Raw genomic sequence first — 26535 nt, forward strand, 5'->3', positions numbered from 1 at the left:
TCCAGAGAAATTGGTGTAAACAGGCCTTTGTTATTTACAGTCTAAATGGCACCATATATGGTAAAAACAAATTTTTCTGTTGTGGCTTAAGAGGGGGGGGGGGAAGCAGCATTATGAAACAAAAAATGGCTGGTATTTCACATACATTTTGTTTCTACTTTTAGCGCTAGCTGAATGCTAGGTCTGGAGCTGCAGTGTTGTTTGCTTTTGCTAAACCAGTTCCAGTGCTCTAGAACAACTATATATTCTTGGCCACACTCAAAATGGCATTAAATCAATTCAGCCAGTTTTGTAACTCTCACTATTATTATCATTATTATTATTTTCAACATGCTACGGTATGCTACAAAACAGTTTCTTTCATTTACGTGTCCTTCTGAATTTTACAAAGCAGCCCAGAATAGTTCCGTGGGTCCAAGGAAACAAGTGTCAACTGGAGGGGTGGACAGAAGTGGGTACTGGGTCTTGACGGGACCCAGTTCTGGTTCCAGGACTCTGGAAGTGGAGAAGAGAAAGGGCTACGCTGCGCTACTGCTGGAGCATGGGGTACTCTGGGTGCTACCTATACTGTGAGCTGCGCTGCTGTTTTCTGACGCCGGCTGAGACCTCGGTACCTGCTGCTGCCTGGCAGGGTCACCTGGGAAAAGAAGGATCAAGAAAGACAGATGGTGAGTGAGCAGTAAAAAGAATGAGAGAAAGAGAAATTCGCGGAAAAAAGGAATGAAGAAAAAAAAAAGAAATATGACAGCAAGACAAGATGACACAGAAATACACAGAGAAAGAAAATGATAGAATGTGCACAAAAAAGATGGTTTGTACGGTTTGACCAAAAAAAAAAAAGAAAAAAAAGAATTCAGTCTTATACATCCTCAACACTATGTATGAATGATTCGAAAGAGCATAAGCACATGCCGGAGTCAAAAGCATGGAATGCAAGCCTCAGCTTGGCTTTTGTATTTATTATTTTATGTTTAAATGAACATTCCACTATTTGGATCCTACAGCTCCCTGGCAGAAGCAGAACATTAAAGGGAAAAAAAAAAACCCAGTTCCATTTGTTTGGAGAGATTGTCCGACATGGCTGGGGTTTTTTTTGTTGTTGTTTTTTTTTTGCAGCTTGTTTTTCATACTTGGGACAGGGTGTGTGTGGCATGACTGTAAACGCTGTCCTCTCCCTAATTTACCCATAGTTGTCCCAACACAAGGTAATGCTAATGTCTGCACACATACCTAGTGTGCAATCGCGATGCATTCCTCTGTTTGAGTGTGTGTCTGTGTATGTATGTTTTGCGTATGTGTGGACAAAATGACTGTGTGTGTGTGTGTGTGCGTGTGTTTGTTTATGTTTTTCTTTTCTTGCCCTTGGTGGACCCACGCTCAGTCAAATTCCCTGTTTAAGGCCCCCGGATTCTGTTTGCCAGAGCACTGCTGCCAAAAGACTCCAGCTAAAAGCAGTCTGTATTCTTCTTCTGACCTGCTTTCTGCCTCCCTGCTTCTGTAAACAATCTCATCTCAAATTCACCCATCATCTGACTTTATCTTACACCCTCCACACAAACTCTCTTTCTCTGTCACAAATCTCTGCTTTCAACCAACAGTGCTGATTTTTCACTCTTCTCAAACTGAACAACTATCGGTCACTCTCCCTTCTTTCTCAAGAATCTCAGTTTTCAGTTTCAAAACCTTTCTTAAGCACTACAGTTCTATGGAGATTCTCTGCGTGAATAATTTTCAAGTGATTCAGACTAATTACAGGCCCTTGTTCCGAGGCGTCAGTACTCCTCTTTCTGAGATATGGTCCATATGGCTAAATAGCGTGTTTATAGCTGGCTCAATGACCCCAGTGCTGCTGGGGAAACAACTCCCCCTGGCCGTCTCCAGGGCAACCTCCTTAACCTATCAGTGTAATCTATCGCGGAGAGGGTGACAGGATCATCAAGGCTCTTCTGTAGAGGCATCCTCCACATTCCGAGCGTATCTTGCCCTAAAATAGAGGTCTTGTGTCTCTCCAACGCATATCGCAATGCAACGCATGGATATGTGCTCTCCAACATGGATATACTGCAGCTCGAATGTAGTTATTCCTCATACTCCCCGTGAAACGACAATGAAAATAGAAATCTTCACATATGCTGTGATGGTCAATCTCAATAACACTTCACTCCTTGAGAGGTGGATTAAATTGATAGTTCAGATTGAACACTGGGGTGCAGTAAAATGGCTGGTTACATCTACCAAGGGTTTAAAGAGGGACAGAGAGAGAGAGAGAGAGAATCAGAAAAAAAGAAAGAGAAGGCCTTCTATTTCCATTTTTACTTGTATCTTTAGATGGCATTTACTTTTTCCTCCAGGGAATTGGAGAGTTTTATTTTGAAGCTTCTCATATCTTACTTAGAGACAGTATTTTTGGTTGTTTTTTTAAAAAAATATAAATACCCTGTATTAACAGTATGGTCCCATGTTGGACTATTTCAGTGAAACAACACGATATTCTCCTGTGTCATTCTTAAAAAAATTTTGCCCCGGTTTGACCTGAAAACACGACCACTCTTGACAAGAAACAGATGGGCAAAATTGTTTAATCGTGAAACTCGTGAAGCACTTCAAATCTCTGCATTAGTATCCTTTTCTCTCTATACACCTGTTTCCTCTAAGAACAAAAACTTACCATTTAGACTTCTGATATCTTTGGGAGGTTGTCCAATCCAAAGGCTTATATTTCATTTCTTGAATTATGAGGAAATTAATAAAAACTAGAGGAAAAAGACCTGCTCAAAAACGTGCCAGTACAAACAAGTGAAAGTAGATAAGCTTACTCTCGCAAAACACTCGGCCTGGTTTCAACTGGATGTAAAGGACAAGTATACATTCAAATTTGCTTCCTCTTCTTCTTAATGAATCTATTTGTTTGAAAGAGGAGCGGAAGGAACAGAACTCCACAAATCAATCAAGCAGTTTCTCTCCGTCGTGTTGTTTCTCCGCTACACTGTACAGTGACTTGCCCTGATCACCCTGTCTGGGTATTATCCTCTGATCGAATTCCAAATGGTCTGAGGCTGACAAAAAAAAATGTCTCTCTTATGGGGTCAATGGCACTGGGGCTAGAGTGTTACCCTGACCGGATCGTGGAACGCGCTTGAGAGAGCGTGCGCTTCCTCCCAAGGTTCTTGAAGGGTCATCAGAGCTGGAGTTGAAGGAGAGCTGAGCTGGGTCGGGGTGGGAAGGGTTAGTGGGGGCGGGGGGGTCAGCGTAGCTCGGAGTGGGACAGTCTTGGCATCCGATGGACAGATTGTGTATTGGGTTTCCTGTGAGCTCCCGCAGTGGGAAAAGGGGGGGAATTCCAGATCCCTAGCACTGACCATTGTGCCCAGAATACTCAAGACCACCCTGTAGCCCCCCCCCCCCCCCCCCCCCCCCCCCAAACGCCTCAAAGACAGGAAGGAGGAAGGAGAGACCTCATTTGTACTGACGAACAGGATATATTTCCAGAGCAGTGCTCAATACGTTATTGTTTCAACTAGCTGCTGTCAGAACCACATTTTTCCGACGATCAGAGAAGGTTTTTTTATTTTTCAAATTTTTTTTTTGTTTCTCTGGCAACATGATGTGTATATAATAAAACAACTGAGAATTAAGTCAACAGTTCAAATCAGTTCACCATTCAAGTTATCTTGGGTAATTTAGCCGTCTTGTAAGACTTTGTTTTGATTGTTCTAATTCAAATAAATACAAAAAAAATTTAGAGACAGTGTTTTAGTATTTTCTCTGCCAATAGCACAGCAGGGGTAGACTGTTGCAAAAATGTGACGCACAAAAAAATAGGAAAGAAAACGGCCCCAGGACAGCTTTGATATCTGAAGTGTTTCTATTTGATGTGGTATGTGGATTATAAATGACAGGTGAGGTGACCAATGACTTGTATAAGCAAAGATAAAGGTGACTCCTACCTGTATGAGAGTAGATGAACCACAGTGCCCCAGTCAACAGAGCTCCAATCACAAAAGCCGCAAAAGCGATTCCCACCACTGTTGGTGTATCCAAGACATACATAATGGCTGCAAATAAATATATAAATACATAATGAAGAATGAGCATTTATATGTAGACACACACAAAAATATATATATAAGTAAATTTGAAATATAGGGAAATATAAGGAAACATAATCAAGACAGAAAACAAACAAAAGCAAGCAAAACTGAACACAAATTCCCATGCTGATCTCCAAAACCTTTTGTTGTTGTTGTTGACCAAAGGAACAATATCTTAGTTTTAACAAACTGTTACATAATTAAGTGACAGATCATTTCAGCTAACTAAAATATGGGAGTCGATGGAGGGGAAAAAAGGGCATTCTGTGTACTTACTATCACCTGGTGGATTCATTGGAGGTTGTGGAGCACGTGTCGGAGACACTGTAAAAGAAAACAAAGTTAACCATTAGGGAACAGTTGTACAATTCTTAATTTTTTAATTTTCTCCCAATTTTGAGGCCCAAAACACACATAATCTAACTAAGAGTCTCCCCCCTCTAACTGGCTTCAGACATGCCCCTTCAGACAAGGTTACTTAAGTAAGATGCCTCTCTTGATTCGTCCTTTGATCTACTGAGAGGTCTCTCAACCAAACAAGAAGAAAGATGACTCTATGTAAAGTATGTGTTAATGTGTTAGGCAAAGCATTAAAATGTGTTCAAATACAATCGCAAATTATATTATTTTGGTACAGATGTCTGCATGGTCACCAGAACCATTTGATGATAACAGAACCAGAAGGCTCAAAGGCAACCTCAATGACATATCACCAAAGGCCTTGACATCTCACTCAAGTACGGTTATAACATAGACGACTTTCAAAAACCCCCAAAACAAGCCTCAATTATCTAAAGATCCCACTACACAAAAGAGCTTGTGTGGCTGCGAGCCTTAGAGTGAGTTTGGTCGGCTTCCAAGAAAGGCCTACAATGATGGCTATTCTGAGAGAACGAGAGAGCACCTTCAGATTTTCATTCCTTACCACGGACGATGACAGAAAATCACTGAAGTGAAGCATTCCGACCTCAATATATCTGCCCTCCCCTCCAAATCACCTCAACCGAGACGCCCACCTTCAACCCTAACCCATTATCAGCCCCCCTTGGCTCATAATATGGAAAATCCAAGCCAACCTTCAAAAGCCCCCCATCAGCATTTCAGCTTCCCTAGTCAGAAATGGGCAAGCCGGGGGGGGGGGTCCACTACAGACTGTACTGTTACTTTCTACCTCAAGGCCTGGGCCAAACTCACACATTCTGTGATGGAGAGAGAAGGTCAAGAGTTGATAACTCCAGCATTACGCCTAAGCACTGACATTGCTCATGATCACACACAAAGACCATACAGAGCTTTCTGGGTAATGATGACATGATATGTGTGTGTGTGTGTGTGTGTGTGTGTGTGTGTGGGGTGGGGGGATGTATGCGTGCAAGGGTGTATGTTAATCAGCTCCACCCTTGAGCACCGCTTGTGTGGTTCTACGCCTGTGTTTGGCACAATGGTGGCTGTATGGTTCTTCTCTGCTCCACCCAAAGGTTCCCACTGAGACGAGGAGAACAGGCATTCATGCTTGATTCCGCTATACTACCTCTCCCTGTGTCAACATGCTTTAGCTCCACTCACTCAAGAACTTCTTAGTGGCCAGATTTGCTCTACTGGGATCAAGGAGGGAAACCCAAAGACAAAGCGATGTTCTCATCTCTGTGTTCTGGCCAGCTGTAGAATGACCTCCAGTCCTCCGGCTGAGTCAACACTGCCTCTTAGCCCAAGTGTGTTAGCCCCTTTCCACTCAGTGACACATTGTTTCCTTTCACCCTCGAACCTTTCTTCTCAAATTGAGCAAGAAAACAACTCAAAGAATCTCTGTTTAATCTCTGGCTCCGCCTCCTGACCTAACACTGATAAAATACTCTCTTTTTGACAGGTCGGAACACTTCCGAAGCTAGTGGTTTTCCATGTTTTGTAACACAGTTGTGTTACACCCCAGAATGTCAAAAGGTACAACAGCGGTGCCCCTAAAGGGATTTGGCAAGCATCCAAGGCCCAATCACCGTTCCATACATCAGCATATATGCTTCAACACTGAAAAAAATGGGCGATACAATTTGAGTGCTCAGTGTTGTAAACGGAGTGGGATTTTTTTGTATGTTGTGAGGTAATAAATTTCAGTTCGATGGTGAAGCTTTGAGGTTGTTAGTTTTTTTTTCCCAAGCACCCAGGCTGCCCACAAAACGGCCTTCTTTGATTTGTAGATCAAGCCAAGCATTTTGGGATCCTGTCCAGAGCAGGGTCTGAGACTCTTTGAAAGGCTGCTTGTTTTCTTTGCCATCTTAGTATAAGAGATGCTTTTGTGTTCAAAGCATGGCTCAGAGACTTTTTTCATAAAGTTTATGGCATATCTGTGTTTACCTAATCTTCACAAGGGAAAATAAGCCCGCTTTATTGCTATCAAACAGAAACACACTCTTATTAATAAAGAATAAACTTCAATCCAATTTCATATCAGATTCCATTTCAGATTCACTTCAGAATCAATTCATATCTGAATTCACTTTAATTGACTAAAAATCCCTGTATGTAAGTTATCTATTTACTTTATTTCAAGAGATAGGATGTGCCATCAAATAAAACCTAAGTCTCAGCAAAACAACTGATTCCCAATGGGATATAATCAAATTTCTATTGATTTATCAGTTTCAAGTCATCATGCTCCATTTGGTCATGGCTGTTCTGTAATGCTTGTGATTAATGTCGTATGATTTCCATTAAGGCTGTGAGTCAATAAAAGTTTGAATCACAATGACCACAGCCGTTAGCAAGTATAATTGCGCTGAGGGGAGACAGGGTCGAACAGCGAATGAGCTTTCATGATATCATCATCCCAGATTAGATCATTATTTGTTAAATGTGATGTTCAGTCACCTCCTAACTAGCTCATTGGCTCTCTCTCCTCCAGTCTTAATACACAGACTGCTAAGAGAGAGAGAGTGACATTCATCGATTGAAAACAGTACACAATGTATCAGTCTCTGAACTCCTTCCTTGCCTTGTGAGGCATCATTTTTTTCTCTTTCACACTCTCTCTCTCTTTCTCCATACCAGGAAGAGGAGGCCTCAGAGGAAAGCTAAGTGAAACCAACTCCAGACCAACGCACGAAAACTGTTCTTTTTTTTTCCAGTGCTGAAAGACAGACTGGGCCACTGACATGGAACAGGGAGGGGGCTTCAGCATTACTTGTCTAATGACTACACACACACACACACACCATAAGCACACGCAAACAGAAACAGAAAATCGGATAGAAATGTATGCACATTCACACTCACACGCATATGCTGTGTATGTATACATACAAACAGCATCACCACACGCTAACAGACTCCAGATGGGGGAGACAGCCACATTTGATGGGGTGGCAGGAACTGTGTGGTCTGTCTCCCCCATACCCCCTGAGGCACATTTCACAAACACACACACACACACACACACACACACACATATATTATTAGAGCATGAGGACTTCATTTTTACCTTTAAGTAAACAGACTGGATCCAACTTTTACAGAGTTATGATAGATTTCAAAGATTTAAAACAGATCTGTCTGTCCAAGAGGTCAAGATTTATAAGATGCAGTTAGGCTACTCCATCAGACTAGACTGGTACCATCTGCCCAAGAATTACATCAGGTTTATATCTCCAGATGTTAGACCAAGTCCAGGTGAGCCTTACTTACCTGGTTGTGTTGGAGTGTCACCTGGAGAATAACCTGCTGTGTCTCCATCTGAGACGACCACCAGTGGCTTAGTGGCAGTATACGTGTTCATCATCATAATTAGGATTGTGTCAACCCCGATATCTGTACAAGCCTTGTCCGGCAACATACACTGTCCAGAGAGGAAAAGATGTGTTAACGGATGGTTCTACATTAAAAAAAATCCCTACAGTAAACAAATGTCAAAATCTTTCATCTTATGACAAAAGCAAAGAAAAAAATGTACAGAGAAAAATAAAGCTAAAAGAAAAAAAGGACCATACAAGTGTGGGTATATTGGTTTGGCAGACTGTTGATTGTTTAGGCCTCTTTTTCTTTTACTGGAATTAATTAAAACCAGTATTATGAGCCAGATCTTTTCATCCCTAGTATTTAAAAAAGTATTCTCTTTGATCTAAAACCACATGTACATACATATTATATATATATATATATATAATTTATTTTTATTTTTTTAAGTGAAAAAGTTTGTGTAATTAAAGATGTCATTCCTTTATTTTCTTTCCAGATTAGAACCATAGTGAAAACAGAGAACTCTGTCGGCCTGATTCAACTGCATGCCCATATTATGAAAGACGGGCTCAGCCATGTTCCCAGAACATAGCATTCTGATAATGGAGAGAAAAAACGAGTGAGGGGAGATTGAGGGAAGGAGGGAGTGAGAACGAGAACGAGAGAGAGAGAGGGGACGCTAGGGGTTGAAAGTTTGTTTACTTCAACTGATGGTTGCTTAGGAAAGACCGAAGAAGGACTCTTCTTACTGAGATTTAGAATAAATTGGTACTGGCAGATGGTACTTGTGAGGCAGTAACAAAGCCAGCTGATTGAAAAGCAAAGCCCATGGGCCAAAAGCTTTTGTCAAACAGATGGTCCATAAAAAGCTGACAGCAGGTGTTTTCGTTATCTGTATAAGTACGAGCTAAATCCAGTGGATGACTAAGGTCAAATATACACTGTAAGTGAGCAATGACTTACTTGACAGTAACTTTCAGGCTACATTTAAATAACTCACGTTAATAGTATTTCCTCTCTGTAGTTACTCTTCCCTTAAAGGTCTCAGATGATATGCATCATTTATGGTTGTAATCGTGAGCAAGTTTCTTACAATGTCTTATACTGAACAAACTACACACTATACTTCAAACACCTTCAGTGAGTTTGATTTAACATTCTCATACTGATAACCATTATGGCCCTATAAATGGCCCATACCCATAGTATATCTCATAATGACTTTTAACATCCTTAAAATGCATTATACGCGCTGCCTTTAAATAAAGCCCTACTATTTGCTTTACAACATTCCTAATCACGATTCGAGTTTGCTCTAAAACAAGCCACTGACTGTATTGTGAATGCGTTATGATGGAGGGACAAACATTAGAGGAGAGGAAAGAAGAACAGAAAGAGTACCTCAGGTAGGTGCGGTCTCTGAGAACACAGTGACATCTCACAGTGCAGGAAGAGCAGCGACACGTTAAATTTGGACCGGAAGGTGAAGCTGAAGCGCTTTCGGTCCATTTGGGCATGAGGTACGGGAAAGTCCACTCTCTGGGGATAGTATGTGACAGAGTCATCCGTGGGGCACACATTCTCAATGATGGTGTATTCAGATGGCGTCAGAGGGTTGGAGTTTGGTGAGATGAAACACGATTGGATCATGAAACCCAACTCAGGATCGGCTTTAGTTGCAGATATCTGTAGTAAATAATGTTAAAAGGAAAGAGAAAGCGAGAGAGAGAGAGAGAGAGAGAGAGAGAAAGAGAGAGAGAGAGAGAGAGAGAGAGAGAGAGAGCGAGAGAGAAAGGAAAGAAGAAAACAGTGAAGAAAGAAAGGAAAAAATCATTTGAAGCTCCTTGACAGAAAGAACATGATGTTGTTTTCCAAACGTGATAAACCCCTCTGAAGAAAGGCTGACTCATTTGTAAAGCACACACAAGTGGTTTTATGATGGATCCACTTTTTGACGAAGGGAGATGTTAAATCATTTCTAGACGATTTTTGGGCAGTCAAATTGGCAAACTGCTCTTGTGTAAGTCTACATGTGTTTTCGTTAAGATCTCTTTCTCTCTCTCTCTCTCACACACACACGCACACACACTCTCTCCCTCTCTCTCTAAGGCATTTGTTCAGACCAGCAAATATGACCATTTGTTTTAACAGGGCAAACTGGTCTAAGGAAACATGGACAGTATGCCTGCCACTTCCAAGAACCACAAATTTTTTAAAGGGATTTTTTCCTTTTTTTTTTTTTTTTGCTTTTGGCGACTTAAGAGGATCTTCCCGCAATCAGCACTGCAAGCATTTTCATGACTTATCATTCCTGATTGAATTTTTTTTTCCGTCTGATTTCTGACAGTAGCATTTACTTTCCAAAGTTACGTCAGTCTGTCTCAGAGCCATGAGTACACATGCATATGCTACACTAGCCACAGAACCATCACATTCCATTTCCTCTACTAGTTCCTGTCCGCTACTTAAACTCAGCCAACCGGGCCCCTGTCCCGGCAACATGTACAAATTACAACACGTGAAAAACATTTCTTATGACACATAAAAACATGATATATGACACCAGAACAGCATAAAGGTCACTGTACAGAGCGTGAGGGGCGCTGGTTCGACACGTGACAGAATTCTTAGCGGAGTGCGAGGTTTGAAAATTTAGGGAGGAAACGGCAAATCCTTGGACCACTCCACACTGAGCTCATTGTGACTGGTTGGCTCTGTGTCCACGCCGCCAAAGGAGATTCTCTTCTGAATCACTCGTAAATCACCACTTCAAAAGACCCAGGGGGAGAAAGGACAGGCCGTTGAAAGACTTTACCGCCCCACCTGCATTCAGATGTTTTCTTTGGCCACGACTTCTGTCAGTCATGAAAGCTGCCAATCAGAGCGATTCTAATACTCTGGGAGATTGGGAGCATAACTGAGGATTCGGTGTTATCATCACGGTAAAAACAATAGACAAAGAAAAGAGAGAGATGTGCGAGATTGGGGGTATTAACCTCTATATCCTGTATCCAGATGTCCTCCTGAGTTATTGAAGACACCTGACAATGCTTAAGACTTGACTAAATGTACGTGCAATGCTGTTTTCCCTGTTATTTTAACAAAGCTGATGTGCAAGAGATACAGAGTGAGGCTTACACAAACACACAAATACAAGACGAAACGTCAGGCGAAATCTCTCCCAAACAATCAGAAAATCGGCTGTGGTGATTATTATGTGGTGTTACGGTTCATACATAAACAACTTCCACGGCAACAGCAGCATGAAACAATCCAAAATGCGGTTAGGAACATAACAACTGAAGGACAAGACAGTCTAAGATTCTAAAGGAAGCATCCCCATCAGCAAGAGAAACAGCTTCTGCTGAACATTCTTTTGGTTTTCCTTGATGGATTCTTTTTATGTTTTCACCGTCCTATCCTTCATTTTAATTTTCTTGTCTATTAACTCTCTTATCCTTCACTTTAAAGTTTCTTGGTGATGTGGTTCAACTTTGCAGTACCTCCACAAAGATGGGTTTGTTTTCAGAGATGGTGAGGAAGGCCTGGGGTGTCGGATAGCGGAAGAGGTTGGTGTTAAAGAGTTCCATGCTGAACGTCACATTGTTGAGCGGTTCCTTCGGAGGTCTGGGTGCGCTCATGGGAATCCTGCCCTGGGTTTCTGGGGTCTTTTCATACGTGCAGTTGAACTATGGAGAAAGAGAGAGAAGAGCCAATGAAAACACTTGTGATAGTTCTGATATCAGCAGTCATCTCCCCAATGCTACACTATAACCCACAGCCTGTGATACAGAGTGTCAACTGTTTCATCTTAGCAGGAGGGAGAGACAGAGAAAGAGAGAGAATTCAACAGGAGTAAAGGCAGCAAATTGATGGACATTGAAGGACAGCAAAAAGTAAGGGGCTGATATAGAAAAAGATGAAGGAAGAATGAAGGAGAAATACAGAGAGAAAGAAAGAGGCAGACAGCGGCGGACGTGAACAGACGTGGAAAGAGCAGTAAAAGAGAATGAAGGACAGAGAGACACTGAGAAAGAACAAGTAGCAGCAATAAACAGACACACAGTAAGAGACAGAGGAGAGGAGTGGGCTTTGAAGTTGGACAGAGAAGACTGGCATTTTTCCAGAGGACCAGTTCAACATAAGTTCAAGAGAAAGACATCATACAGAGACAGCGAGAGCTTCCCTGTCTGTCTGTCTCAAAATCATGCAATGACTTTATGAGCACTGAGGGAGTCTGGGATATGTAGTCTGGGAAATGCAATTCGCCGAACACACATCAGACATCAATGTATAAATCTATATATAAACATATTTTTCAAAAGTTCATGCTTGCAAAAGTGCATGACTTTACATGAATTACTCTAAACGATTTCTTGATGTATACAATAACTTTATCAAGAAGCAATATTCACAGAATAACTGAATATAGGATAATTAACCCATTATGGAAAAGAAAATATTTACCAAGATGGTGGTGCGGTGTATTGGATAAAGGGGAGTGTCAGCAGGGAATCCCACATCTCCAGACTCTAAATCTTCATAATCTGTTGGCCAGCCACTCCCATCCCTAGGCTCTGATTGGCTGATCGTAATCTGTCAGTAACAAGACACAGGACCCTTAACACCATGCTGCTCTGCAACATAAACTAATTTCCATTTCTGATAATTACGACGATGAGAAACACTGAATTTCATCCAGATGCCTGGAGTAACTGTGTAACCCAGCATAAATGAAAGTGTGAGATGTTTGCCAAGAGATGAAGAAATGAATTGAACTGGAAACACCATGGGAATGTCAAGACGTTTCAACAGCTAAGTTCCCACGGTAACTTACTTTTCATTGCTACATCACAAAAAATAAAAACCATTTTGGAGTATAACAGATAGGACTGTGACTTGGGCAACTTTACATGTTCAAAGGAGGGGAGTGAAAGGTCCAACAAGGTCAAATGTTGACATCTGTCACTGGCTTTCTCACATCCCCTGACCTTCTGCATTTTTGTCTGTCTTTCCCTTCTTTGAAATGTGCAATTATCATGATAAATCTCTTTTCTACAGCCACATAAACTGAGGTGAGTGAAGCAAAACACAAGTGAAACCAATCAATGTATACTATGAATTGTAAAGCAACATCAAGCAGTGGTGTAGAGTGGTATAGGACACTGTTCAGTTAATTCTGTTAATGCTATCTCTAAAGGCACCTGATCATCAGTGACCTCCACTGACTGAGGAGGAGTGTAGCTGACACACCCACTAGAAGAGACTGAGACAGTTGCTTTGTCCAAGAAATCCAAATAGTTTAACAGATACTCACTGAGTTGATATACATGACCATCGGATTTGGGTGTGAGGGGAATCTGGTGGTCTGGCAACCTGCCAGCGAGGTCTCGAGTGTGTAGTGAGTAGAATTAGAGCTTGCTTTGCATTTTGGGTCTTGAAGTGTGATGTTGACTTTTCCAAACCCATTCTCCTGAAATGTGAGACAAGCAAGACTGAGATGTACTCTGACACTCTAAAAGTTTTCAAGCCAGGTTCATATGTCAAATACCAATGGGTAAATTGTCAAATAAATCTCACTTCTATACAGGGACAGTAAATTAACCTTGGTTTCTATTGCTAACATGGACATCTGCCTCAATTCAAATCAATGAATTTTACACTTTGAATAAATTCCACAAACCGTGAATGTGAAATACAATGGCAAATATTGTATGTTCCCATCAACAAATAAAACTTGCAAGAGGGTCCAACTCTAACCAAAAGCATTTTCATAGCAAAGCCAGAGTTTTACCAGGCTCTGAAGTGGTTGGGTAGATTACATACTGTGCGTGTGTGTGTGTATGTGTGTTTTTTTTTTTATATGGCTTACATCATACAGAGGAACACACACAGTCTGAGAACATTCACACAATCTGGACTGTTGAAAGAAATATGTTGGCATAAAAACACTATTACTGAACACATGTTCTCATTCTGTAAATGTGTGCATTATCAGTCAAGGTTCAAAGACAAGTAATTTAGGTCATGTTTGAACCAGAACTTCACTAGTATTCTACAACTGTTTCATAAACAGTCAAAGTAGAGCACAAAAGCACGCAGTATACAATGATTTTTTTTCCTGAGCAAGATTTAGTCTAGTCCTGGACTAAGACAGTAGTTTGAGAAGAGATTGTCTACTGAAAGCATAGTAAAGTCAAGGTTGTAGTCCAAGATTTAATCTGGGTCTGAGAAAACAGCCCCTAAAAGTCTTTTTGACGCAAGAGCTACAGAGCCTGGAAATGTATTCTGTCTCCTTGGCACATAACTAGTCAGGGTCTGGCTGGAACTGCGGGCCAAACATAGTGGACCCATTTTCATTCTAGCAGAAAAGACTGAAGGACAATAAAGTGCTGTCACAGATGAAGTTGTAGAATTTTACAGTTGCACTGAAATCAGGTCAAGCTGTAGCTCACAAGTTGTGGCAGTGGTTAAATTCCACAAAGCACACAGACCATCTTCTTCATCACTTATTAATGGATAATATTACTGCTAATGGATCATTTTTAACAACGGTCATGCTCCCTGTGCCCAGTGCAAGTGTCTCACCTCCAGGTCTTCTTTCTTGATGCTGACCACCATCCTGTCCTCCTCACACTGAACATTCAGACTCTCGCTCAAAGCACTATGCATCTCTTCTGGTTCTCCCCCTAACCAAGCAGCTTCCCCTAAAGAAGGTGGAAGAGGAAGGAAGGGAGGCCCCTGCTCCACAGATGGAGGGAGTGGGAAAGGCAGGGTAGCATGAGGAGGGCCACCCCGGGCACTGGGCACAGGCAGTGGGTTGATGTTCCGTAGGATGGAAAGCTCTGGAGGGAACATGCTGTCCAGAGGGTCCACCATATCTGGAGGTACAGGTACTGAAATGACAAGTGGAGGTGATGGTAAAAAAAAATGTCCTTGTGTGAACTTATGTGGGCACTTATGTGTGATGGAGTTGTTACATGGACATCATGTAGGCAGTTATGCTGAATTATCACAAGAGTGTCTTCTGGATATGTAATCCTTAGAGCACATGGTTGTTCCATTGGAAAAAAACAAACAATTAAAGTGATTTGATTATAGCTCATCTCCAAAAAAAAGACATAAACTAGGAAAGAATCTGTAGTTAAATAAGAAACCACAGTAACCCATTTCCAAAAAGCTTTGTACTGAATTTATTTATTCATGTATATCCCTTTATGAAATCTAAAAGTATCCTACAGATTACTTAGACTCTAATGTTCCTTATTCTTTGCGACAACCAATATTTATTTAACCTGGACACAAAAGAAAAATTCACATAATCTCTACTGCCAACTAAGGAGCGTAAAACTCCCAAAAAAACTTTCCATACTCCGAGTCTTTCAGTCCTTACCTGGCTCGCGGAGGCGTAAATTGAAGAGATTGGCCACAGGAGTGTGAGTGTATGAGGTGACGGGATGATAGCCGTTGTCCTCGGCCCATTTGATCAGTGCCTGTGCCCCGGTGGGCAACTGCTTCTTGGTCGTCTTAGACACCTGCATTAGCCTTTCTGTGTTAGAGCTAATGCTAATGCTATCGGACGTCTGAGGAGGAAAAGAATAAGGGAAGGAGAGAAATTGGAGGCATTAACAAATCTGTTTACACAGGAGAAGTCCGAAGCATTTTGAAATGAGAGTTCTGGTCGGGATGACATTACGTTCTATGCTCCTTGACAAAATGTATAACCCCGCATGCATGTTCACAACACAACCTCTACAATGCAATGCATCCTTATATTCCTGTAGACTATTATATTTTGTTACAAAGGTTTACGTTGTTTAGCCTTTACAATGATTTTTAATATTTACCATGTCTTTCTGACTATATATAAAGAGAAACATGTTAAACGTGTTGCACTGCCGTTGAAAACACCACATGACAATGAGCGAAGAAACTCATGACATAAAAATATATGGTTAACCCCTCATAAAACTAGCATATTTAATCCTCCCGTCATTACCGGAACCGCACGTATTAAGACACATGGCACATCAACACCATCAACCAATCATGCACGGTTCAGCTTGAATTTCATTTGCTGAAGTTCATCTGGGTGGGGACAATAAAGCAGTCATTTTACAAAGCCAGCCACAACCACAAATTTACCCATCTTGACAAGGGCAGACACAGATAATTTGCAGGTCAGCCACTAAACTCCCATAACCAATGAAGAACTTTTACATTTTTCTTTACTTTATTGCATGGGAGAAGGCACAGACTTGATCAACTGCAGTACTGCAATGTGTCAAATTACGTTTGAATTCCTCATTAGTTCCTGGTGTTCTTACAGACAGTTATGTGAAGGAGGGTTAATCTCTTCCCACAGTGATTTCCCACAGTTCCATGCTGCTCTGGGAGCACTGCTGGGACCAGTCTTCTGACAGTAGCAGGGCTTTGATTTTATGAGGCTATCAGATCACACACACATAGCTCACATTCCCCTGCTTGCTCCAGCACAGTTGCTGATTCATATTCGAGCGCGCGCGCACACACACACACACACACACAGAAGGACACACTGGGTCAAATACTAATATACTCATGCACGTACACACACACACACACACACACAAGCACACATCAGACATACACATAGTCTCAGGCGGAAAAATTTAGATATGGCCAGCACAGTAGTTCTATTTTGACTGCACTAAATGCTCAATCATTCATTTGAGTGCCGTATGACAACAACAGCAACCCTGAGTCCAGGGTCTAGTGTTTCCCCTCACCTATGTGTTACCGTGGTAACGTTGAGCTGATTGATTGCCGGTGGCAACGGGGCAGCTGTGCAAACAGGCACTCTGAGGCAGAAATGCAACGTCATGACTGTCCACCGTAACCTCTCTGTTCCCAGCCATGGGAACTAGGAACACTAAACCAAAGTTTAACTGGAGTCCAGAACCTCTTACCCTTTCTGGCTAATGTTGCAGCCATTCATAAAAGCGAGGGCCTAAGAGCGAGGGCCGAATGCCATTCGGCCAATCGGAAAGCAGTACTTGCCGGTATGGTGTTACACGTTTCCCGCCTCAAGAAAAAAAGGTACCGTCAGTTCTCTACTTTCACACAGAACTGTGTCAGTCAATGGCTTTTATACAGCACCGAAAGCCAAAGCCCTTGAGCCCTGTTATCTGAAACCCAGGAAAGGGTGAGACGGAAGCCAACAGAGCTGGTAATTAATTACGTTACGATGGATGGCAAACAGGCCAATCCAAAGGCTCAATAAAAATTTTCCACAGTGTCAAGCTAGTGAAATTATTTCCACAACCCCTCCTTTTGCCATTAGTGGATCTGAGGAGAGATTCAAGCATCTGTCAGTGAGAGATTTCACAGTTTTTCTGTCCCTGTGGCCCAGTGGCCTTTTTAAACTAGTCACAGTCTAGCTCTCTGTTCTTAGACATCTCATTATGACTTAATCCAGACCCAAACCCTGCACCACATCCCCACGGGCAATGGACCAATGGCGCAATACCTCCTCATTGTCGCCTGGTTGGCTAGATACTTTCTAGTCTTTGCATAAATGCTGGAATGAATTGAGATTAGAATTTGTTTTTGGACTGAATTCAGTGTATTATACTTCCAGGGCAGGGCTGGCATGAGTTAGGAAGTCCACTCCCATTTGCTGTGGTTTTAGACCAAGAGACTGTTTATATATCTGCCTATCAAAATATATCCCCTCTGGATGATACAAAGAGATCCCATGGTTGGAAAAATTTAAACATCAGACTTGTTTTCAATTGCTGTCTACAAGAAATATCTATGCAAGAACAGTGGTACAAGAGTCGAGAAAGAGGGGTCGATCCGCAAGAAATATCTATCTAGGGCCCCTGAAGTGCTGGGAATATAGTCTCTTACCAGTACATCCAGTTTGCCGCGGATATTGTGTGCTTTGATGACCCAGTTGACGGACTTTTCGCATTTAAGCAGCAGCACAATGTCTCGTACGAGAGCATCCCCTTCAAGGGGCCTCAGGTCCACAATCACATCCACCTGGAACGCACTGCAAGAGAGAGAGAAAGAGAGAGAGAGAGAGAAAGAGAGAGAGAGAGTTATAAGAATGTTGGAAGGCCCAAAACCTCCTCAGTCTTAACATGCTTTCTCTGTCTGGCCAACTGATTAAAAAACTGGACTTTTTCCCGGAAAAAAGCAGGACATGTGCTTTGCAAATCCCATAGGACAATATTCAGATCCATTACAGCCGCCTCTATCCCATATATTTTGGAGTGCGTGTGTGTGTGCGTGTGTGTGCGTGCGTGTGTGTGTGTGTGTTTTTTCCGAGTCACTATTAGGCAATATCAGGCAATCACAGGCGGGAAGAATGGGAAGCAATACCTGGCAACCGAGGAAGAGAGAATTCTCCCCAAAAACGTCACAGAGTCAATGCTAGCCTACTTACTGACACAAAATAAACTAGACTGGGTGGTGGAGGAAATACTAAAGTAACCTGACAAAAATACCAAGACACTCACTCACTCACACACACAGACACACACACAGACACACACACACACACAAATACACACATATTCAGTGCACTCGCCATATCAGCTAACACAATCCAACCAAATTTCAGTGGAAAACACCATTTTAAAATAAAAAACATAATATAAAAAATATTCATTTAAAAAAAAATTCTCATTTAAAGTGTCTGAAGTTGACGGGGAAGCTGAAGTAGACCGTGCCTTGTGGCAGGATCCAAGTTAAACCGCAGAGGATTAGACAGTGATTTGAATCCCTACCAGCTCACTGGTGGGTAACCATTTGTCTCGGTTGTGTGGACTGCTTACCTGCTGGAGTTGGGAGCCTGGAGTTCAATGATGTGGACTTCACGGTCGTGGTCCACGGCAGACAATACACAGCCCGTGGAGGACTGAGGCTCCACATAACTGGCCAAGTAGTTCAGCGACAGAAACTTGTTATCAATCACGCAGGTGTCAGAAAACACTGGATCTAAAAGAGGTTGGACATAGAATTACTGTATGAACACAATGAGCTGAGACATGCAAATGTTTGGCAATACAACAGTTATTTCTGTCTTATGTGTTATGATAAATCTAAACATATGAAACACATACAGAATGCATTAGACAAAAGGGAGTTTTATGTTTCTGCAAATGCAATTGAATAACTAAATCCAAATTATGAAAACACATCAAAAGGAAAATCACTGCAATTTATCTGAATGTTTAATTCTTCCTCCCAATATTTACATAAATGGGCTGCGTTTTCGCACAAAAAAAAAAAAAAAAAAAAGATAAATGGACCATTATTGTTCCTCAGCAGAACAACTGAAGCCTCTTTCTAGTGTGAGAAAACACAAGACAGATGTTTCCTTATTTGGCAAAGACGATTTTTGGATGCAGCACCGCCGCCTGAGCGTGAACTTTTCAAGTTGGCATCTTCCTCTCTGAATGCTTCCTGGCACTTTGAGGTATGGGGAGGAAGAGAAGTGGCTGGTCATTAAAGAAAAGAAAACGGAAATCTGTCCATTCTCAGTGGGTACTCCGCCGCAGCAGCATAAGGCAAAAGCGAGCTCTCTCGTTGAGGTAAACATGGCATGTTGAACCTTTGCCAAAACCACAAACCCCTGTGACACGGGGGGGGGGGGCAAATGTTCTTGAAGACTAATCGTTCACTCTCTACTGTTTTCAGTTAGCGAGTCAGACCACAATGTATGTAAAATAATGACAGTAATTCATGTATGTGCTTTTTTTTTTCATTTCGGCACAGGCTCCCGATGTTCCTTACCTGTTCATTGTTTGTATGCCTGTCAGACCTGAGCTTTGACAATCGATGAGGTTACGCATGATGCTCGTCTGGTTTCGTACTTGGCAGCAACGAGTGAAACATAACGTGATCTTCGCTGACAAGAATGAAAAAGTCAATCATTCTTCCCTCCAGAGGAGAAGTCCAGGACCGCTTCGCTCACTTCAAACGATTTCTCGACCAAACTCACCAGTCTCCAGGGTTCCAGAGTCTGCTTCGACTCTGCAGTGGAGGTTTGTTTCCACTCGTGAGCTGTTATCTACATAGAAACCATTCACATTTGCTAAATTCATCAGTGCCCAGTGCACTGCAAACCAGACCCGCTTCATGCTGGGCAATTCACTGTGTTTCATATTAGAGGAGTAAAGATTATTCTATTTAAATCACTCATCTGAAACTTAATTTCACAATTTCACCCCAGTGGCTAATGTCGTGGGGCCACAAGCTAGCCTTTTTATTCATTTTTCGTCCCAAGTTTTCTTTCACTCGTTTATTTTCTCCCTTTCCTTCTGCACTCCCCGTCCTATTCTTCCTCTTCTCTCATACTGGAGTGCGTCAGTCTCAATTCCGCAGCCAGTAATCAAAGGTTGAGTCTGTGAGCTCTCTCACATGGCTGCTGAGGCTTCCCAGTCATCATTTCTCCTGCACTTAACTGACTTTGGACAAAGCATCAAAGACGAAAGTGGCAAGAGACAGCTAATTAGAGCAGCGAGCATTGAGAAAGCCCAAAAGGCCCAGACTGGGTTCTGTTTAAATAGATTTGAAGGCTGTCCAGTGGCAATCAGAGAGACCATCCCAGGCCTCTCTGGGACATGCTTTATGCCTGCTGAGCCCAGCTTTTACCCAGCCTGTCAATGACAACCACTCAGAGTGAATTACTGAGTTCAGAGTTTAGCGAGGAGGAAAACACAGGTTTCCATGGGACCTGAAAATATACATATATAAATATATTAAAAAAATTCTCCGTTGACATCGGCAAAGGGGACCGGGACCTGAGGAAAGATTGTTGCCACGAGGGTGTGTGTGGGTGTGTGGGCGTGCGGGTGTGTGTGGGGTTGGGGGGGGGGGGCACGTATGTGTGTGTGTGTGTTAACACTTACCCTCCCCCACTTTGATGAAGACGTCCTGAGCCATCTTGAGTTCACTGAAAGAGGTGACTGCACGGTATCTTCTCTGGGCCCAGCTCAGCAGGTGTTCGTTGCCATTAGGAAGAGTGTCCTCCTGAACCTCACAGGTGAGAGAGAAGTTTCTGGGCTGAAAATGCACTTCAGATCCTTCAGACACCTGAAAAAACGCAGGACTGTTAGACCCTCTCAGTCCCAAACATAAAGACTTATTCTTTTAACTCTCTCTCTCGCTCTCTGTCGATAGAAATTCCACCTGTGTCTATAAGCAATAACTACGGTTCATTGACAATGAGTTCACTGCTTAAACCAATGTCAAATTTAATATCCAGTCTTTCTCTCTTGCTTTGGTACTTGCAACCAGCAAATTCAAATTATATGTAGCTGCTTAACTTAATTTAACTTGAGAACGGACTGTACGAAATTTCAAATTTATGATGTGAAGGCTGTTATGGAAGAGAGGAAAATATCAATAATTTTATGACAGCTTCAAACTGTGAAAACTAGTAGCTGGGTTTTAACTACAAAAGCAGAAATGATTTCCAGCAGACAGAGAAGTTTTATATGAGTATTGGAATATGGTTTTCAAGTGCTTCAGCAACAATGATTTCTTTGTTGATGAAGATATGTCCATAAAACTAAGAATGGTATCACTGTGCACATCTACTTTTTACAGGGCAAGAAATTCAAGCCAACTGAAAGTTTGTACACTTACGACAAAACGAAAGAATGAGAGAGGGAATGAGGGATAAGAAAAAGAATATCGTAACAGGCCTTTCCAAAATTAAACCTTAAACCACTTTTGCCTTGCCAAAACACATCCCTCAACCTCCATCTTGATAGTTATTTCAATGCCTGTCCAAATGTGCTGTCCAGATTTTCACACATGGTTCTCTTACACAATAAGGTGTCTGGTTTCCACTGTTTATATAATGTGTTAGCCTGCGTCATCGGGAAAAAGCAGGACTCAGTCAAAATGGCTGAGAATAGACTGGACTATGTCTTAGAAGCCTTAACTCACAGTCACATATGAACTTTAACACATATGACAACAACGTGAGGATGAACCACATAGCAGATATGAGCTGCAGACTAATATATGTGCATGCGCATACGGTAAACACAGTCTGCTCACTGTTCGTCTGGTTTGTATGAGTCACCGTTTTCGGTAAGCGTGCTGTTAGGAAAGACATCCCAGAAAACATTCACAAGAGTAATATATCCACATTTTAGGAAGATGATAGGGAATACAGTCAGCCTGAACATCAATATCAAATTTTGGTTGTGTGTGTGTGTGTGTGTGGGTGACATAAAAGTCGAGCTGAATGCATGCCAAACTGCTGCTAAGATGCATTTAAACATGTGATGTTCGCTTTTCTAGCATTCATTTTCATAAGTTACCAGAACAGAATCGGATATAATTGAGTAAGAGGAAAAACAGAGAGAAAGCCAGTTGTGGTATGCTCATTGAAAAAGACTGAAAACCAGAAAGAGGAAGAGGGAGAAGAGGGGGAGTGGGGTGGGGGGGGGGGCTGGTCTTTAAATATGTGCATCAACTCCAATAAAGTCCTGATTTGTTTTTGAGTGAGGGTAGATTTTGCGGGGCTGAGCGTTGGGGGTTAGAGACCACCCCTTTGGCTTCTAATGGGGCTCAACCCATATGCTCCATTTCTGAGAGACAAATATTCACATATGCTAAAAAAAAAAAAAAAAAAAAAAAAAAAACTCAACACAGCCAGGCGTGCGCGGTCTAGACAGCCCACCTCAGTATATTTCCCTGCTTGTTTTTCTCCTCTCGCTCTCTCCCTAAGGTGTCCCGTCTGCTCCAGGTCCAATTAAAACATTATATCTCACCAAGGAGCTGACGGAGTATTCAGCCATTTTAATGAAGCTTCATAAAGACACCCATGTGCCCTGACTGGGTTTGGGCCTGTGCAAGTTCCGTAAGGAGTCGCGAGATGATTGAAAGACGAGAGGGAGGGACTTGATTCGGTAAAGCGAGCAAGGATTGGGTGGCAGGTCCTCTGTGTTAAGTCTGATAGGGTCTCAAAGGATGATTCAGTGCCATGAGGAACATCTGCTTGACCCTTGGACGCCTCCTTGTCCACCCTCGCCAAAAACAATAAATTAAGAAGAGGGGGGCACAGACACTGTCGAAGAATTCAGGTCGACTTTGAGCTTTTATTTTTAGCGTTTCTAACTCTACTACGCCTGGCGGGAGAAGTCCAAATCCACAATGGACCTCCTCGTTTCATGACTACATGGAGAGTTGGAACGACACTGCGTGTAAGAGCAAAACAAGGACTGGAAGGAGATGGGGTTTCGCATTGGCAGCACTTGCAGAGATGGAGTATATCGAATTAATTGCGGGGAATAGGACTGTAATTAGTCTCGTGGAATTAAAAAGAAAAGCCCGAGGAGTTAAATTAGCTCCAGGCTTGCCCAAGCTTTTTCAAAACCTCAAAAATTCGAAATGGAAATATGAAAGCATAAGAACCACCCTGGTGTTCAGCAAGTTTCAAACCCTCCCTCCCTCCCTCCTTCCCCCAACCATCCCCACTTCCCCTTCCTCCCCCACCTCCCCCAACCATCCCCACCTCCCAATCCCAGCGCAATGCCAGCGACCCAGGCGAGATGGGCATTTTAGAACAGACCATGGCACAAAACACAGAGTGTGAGTAACGTCTAGCAAAGTCTACTTTACAGGCATGAAAGCTCAAGGAGAGAATTCCATTAATACAAAAAAAAAGAGTCATGGTAAAATAAAAAATCAAAATAAACAACACGAATAAGATATGATTTGGATCGGATTCAACTTCATGGTTCTAAGAAAATCAAACATGTTGTTCATCCCAGGTGAGCATTAAAGGCGAGCAATATGTCAAAATGTTTACGGCTATGGCACACATCTCAGAACTTGCTTCAGTACCCAAATCTGGAGCTGAAACTTGCCATGAACAGTTGGCTTTTTTGGGGGTTTTTTTTGCCTCTAGTCACCAGTTTTTGCACCTAGAACCTGCTTGAAATTGATTTGCTGTTGCACAAGCTGTGAGTGATCAAATGCAGACACAGTGTCACATGGACAAAGTTTAACATTTTTGCAAATGGACTGGATCCTAGTGATGAAAAGTGCCCCGAGGACATTTCATGTTAACACTGGAGTGAAGATTTAAAGAATGGCTTTAATTGTCTCATCTGTGTTTTGTCTGTTTTTTCTGTCGCATACAAAATCCTCCTGTTTTACACACACACACACACACACACACACACACGTACGCACATGGGGTTCTGCCTAAGGCTTCATACTGACTTATCCGTGCTTGTATAAATCAGTTCTGTTTATTTGCTTGCTGGCAACAAACAAGCCCAGACAGAGATTAGCTCAGGGCTAGCATTGCGATATGGGCTGATGTCCAAATGATTCACTCTGGGGCCTGGTGTCTGAGCTAAGGTCTGAGGAGCTGATCGCCACAGAAACTTAATGTCTCTCTGAGCTAACAAACTAGCCTAGAAAACCAACCAGAGAGCTCCACCAGATCCAAGTGAGAGTTATTAAGTCATACAAATCCAGCAATCAAGCCATCCAGAACAACCAGGAAGGTTTTAACGATCTATTTCTGCTGAGAACGTAGCTGGAGTCGACACCTGGCACCCACACATTCAGCGGTGTGCCGGGAGTATGAAATATGGCGCGATGAATTATTACACCCAATCTCTGCAAAGTTTGCCTCCTACTGAAACAAATCCTGCAACTGAGCAGAATCGAGCACAAAGCCATAGAAGGCTAAACATTTCATCCATTCTGCCGAGACCCCTGTCCTCCCTCCTGAGTCCAAAAAAATGCTATCTGTCTATTACCCAGCACCGTGCACGCTTCACAGTGATTTAAAAGCACATTTAACTTTGGTTGCCTGGCCCCTCCACCAATCAGTGACCACATATTACTGCCATATGTGTAGGATAGAGGGAAACAGCATGTCAAATTCTTCATATTAATTATCATCAGAAATCTATGAATGCTTATTTAAAACAAAGGAGGAGGACTGAGGAGGAGGAGGAGGGGGGGGGGGCTCATATGAGGAAGAGTGTGCCCTGGTGTGCAGAAGAAACATATGAGATAAATATGTTTGTGATTGATTTTGTTTGGCTCGATACAGAAAAGCTAATCAAGTCGCTGGCAGGCTCATAGCTTGTGTGCTTGTGTTCCTCTGAACCCAGGAGAGAGGGGTAAACAACACCATCTGCCTCTGCGCCACAGTGGAACGTTCCGACATATCCGTCTCAATCGCAAAACCAATATTGGGCTCGCCATGGTTTCAATTAACAATCAGGGCTTGGAGAGGGAAAGAGAGAGAGAGAAAGAAATAAAAAAAAAAAAAGACAGAGGGAGGCTCACTTCAAACCCCCAGGGGAAGTAAAGTCAGGGAAAACAGTCAGTTGGCAAAAGCATAAAGATCAACAAATTGCAACAGCCAAATTTTTGAATGTTTCTCCATTAAACAAAGTTTGGAGACGATTTCCAGATTAAACTTTTCAAACGTCGTTTTAGATGATGACTAAGCAAAACAGGCACAAACAAATAAAACCCGAACCCACTCGACACAAAAAAAAAGACCCCCTTCAGTCTTATTCAGCGTGGACAGTATTACATTCGGCTTGATCCTCATGTCGACTTTAGTTCCGTGTCTGACTACTTGGTTTTTCATGACTGCAATTGATTGACACCAGACTCAGCAGAGCATGTTTTACAGGGAGATGTCTGGATTTGGGGACAAGATTTCAGGGAAGGGAGGTGGGGACACAATAGCCAACACCAACAGTGCTTTCAGCATTTCTGAACTGATTCCAGTCAGAACATATGTGTCTATGGACCTCTAAACACTGAGATCGGAAAATAAGGGCTGACGAAAGGGCTTATTCAGGGCCCAATTAGCTCCGGAAAAAAAGCCCCTATAATGGAGAACCAACAAAGCCAAGAGGAGTCTGGCACAACGGACTCTTGGTGAGGTGCTAAGACCGGTAAACCAGTCCAAACAGACTGAACTACTCTATATGAGCTGCAGGGAACTATTCTAGTTCCCCTTACTGTTTCTGTTAGGGTACAGATGTGGTGTCCAGTAGTACAGAGAGTGGAGTATGGACTTTGGAACACAGCAAGGTTTTGCAAGCACGCTGCTTTGACAGAGAAAGCTGAAACAGCATGTATGTCAGACGTCTTTGGCATGGTTACCTACTGACGGTAGTAACCATGAGGAGCTACTTAGAGAGCTCGATGTCCCAGCTGCTGTTATTATATCCACGAACACTTTGCAGTTTGTGCTACAGCCCCAGTTCCTTTCTGCTTACGACAGCAAGTTCTAAGATCAGCTTTCCCTATTCTTTTAAATAAAAATTTCCATCATAGCAAGCAATGCATCTTTACTGATCTCAGATCAATCCCCTAAGGACAAAATGTCAACTTAATGCATTAGAAGTCACAAAGCATTGTAAATGAAGGGGATTTAAAAGGACATACTCATTCCACCATGGCCCAAAGCTCCGTGGTCACATTCCACGGTTTTATTCTCCAAGGTGTGAACGTACCGCTCTGAAATCTTTCCTTATAATGGAATCCAGGACTCAGTGAGAGAAGGTTAGGAGAGGGGGGAGGTTTAAAAAGAGAAGGGTGAGGAGTGCTGACTACACACACACACTGAGATCAGGTGTCTTGTCTTTCATCGGGCCGTCACTTCAAGCCAGTATGTTAACAAGGTTTTCCAGCAGAGCCGAGCCAGAGAGCGATGAGGATT

General features: G+C 42.4%; 1 protein-coding gene across 1 annotated transcript in view; it reads right to left on the bottom strand.

Annotated features, from left to right (window-relative positions):
- Nucleotides 1-518: 518 nt before the first annotated feature.
- tgfbr3 (transforming growth factor, beta receptor III) overlaps nt 519-26535 on the bottom strand; it is a 63314-nt gene continuing 37297 nt past the window's right edge. The window contains exons 4-15 of the mRNA XM_030791075.1: nt 20723-20906; nt 18644-18806; nt 17712-17856; nt 15214-15403; nt 14409-14701; nt 13138-13293; nt 12288-12416; nt 11324-11509; nt 9222-9506; nt 7770-7920; nt 3948-4055; nt 519-637 (exon numbers count right to left, since the gene is read on the bottom strand). Coding sequence (XP_030646935.1) covers nt 519-637; nt 3948-4055; nt 7770-7920; nt 9222-9506; nt 11324-11509; nt 12288-12416; nt 13138-13293; nt 14409-14701; nt 15214-15403; nt 17712-17856; nt 18644-18806; nt 20723-20906 — 2109 coding nt within the window. The remainder of the gene's footprint in view (nt 638-3947; nt 4056-7769; nt 7921-9221; nt 9507-11323; nt 11510-12287; nt 12417-13137; nt 13294-14408; nt 14702-15213; nt 15404-17711; nt 17857-18643; nt 18807-20722; nt 20907-26535) is intronic.

The sequence above is a fragment of the Chanos chanos genome, chromosome 14, assembly GCF_902362185.1.
Source record: "Chanos chanos chromosome 14, fChaCha1.1, whole genome shotgun sequence".
NCBI classification, from domain to species: Eukaryota; Metazoa; Chordata; class Actinopteri; order Gonorynchiformes; family Chanidae; genus Chanos; species Chanos chanos.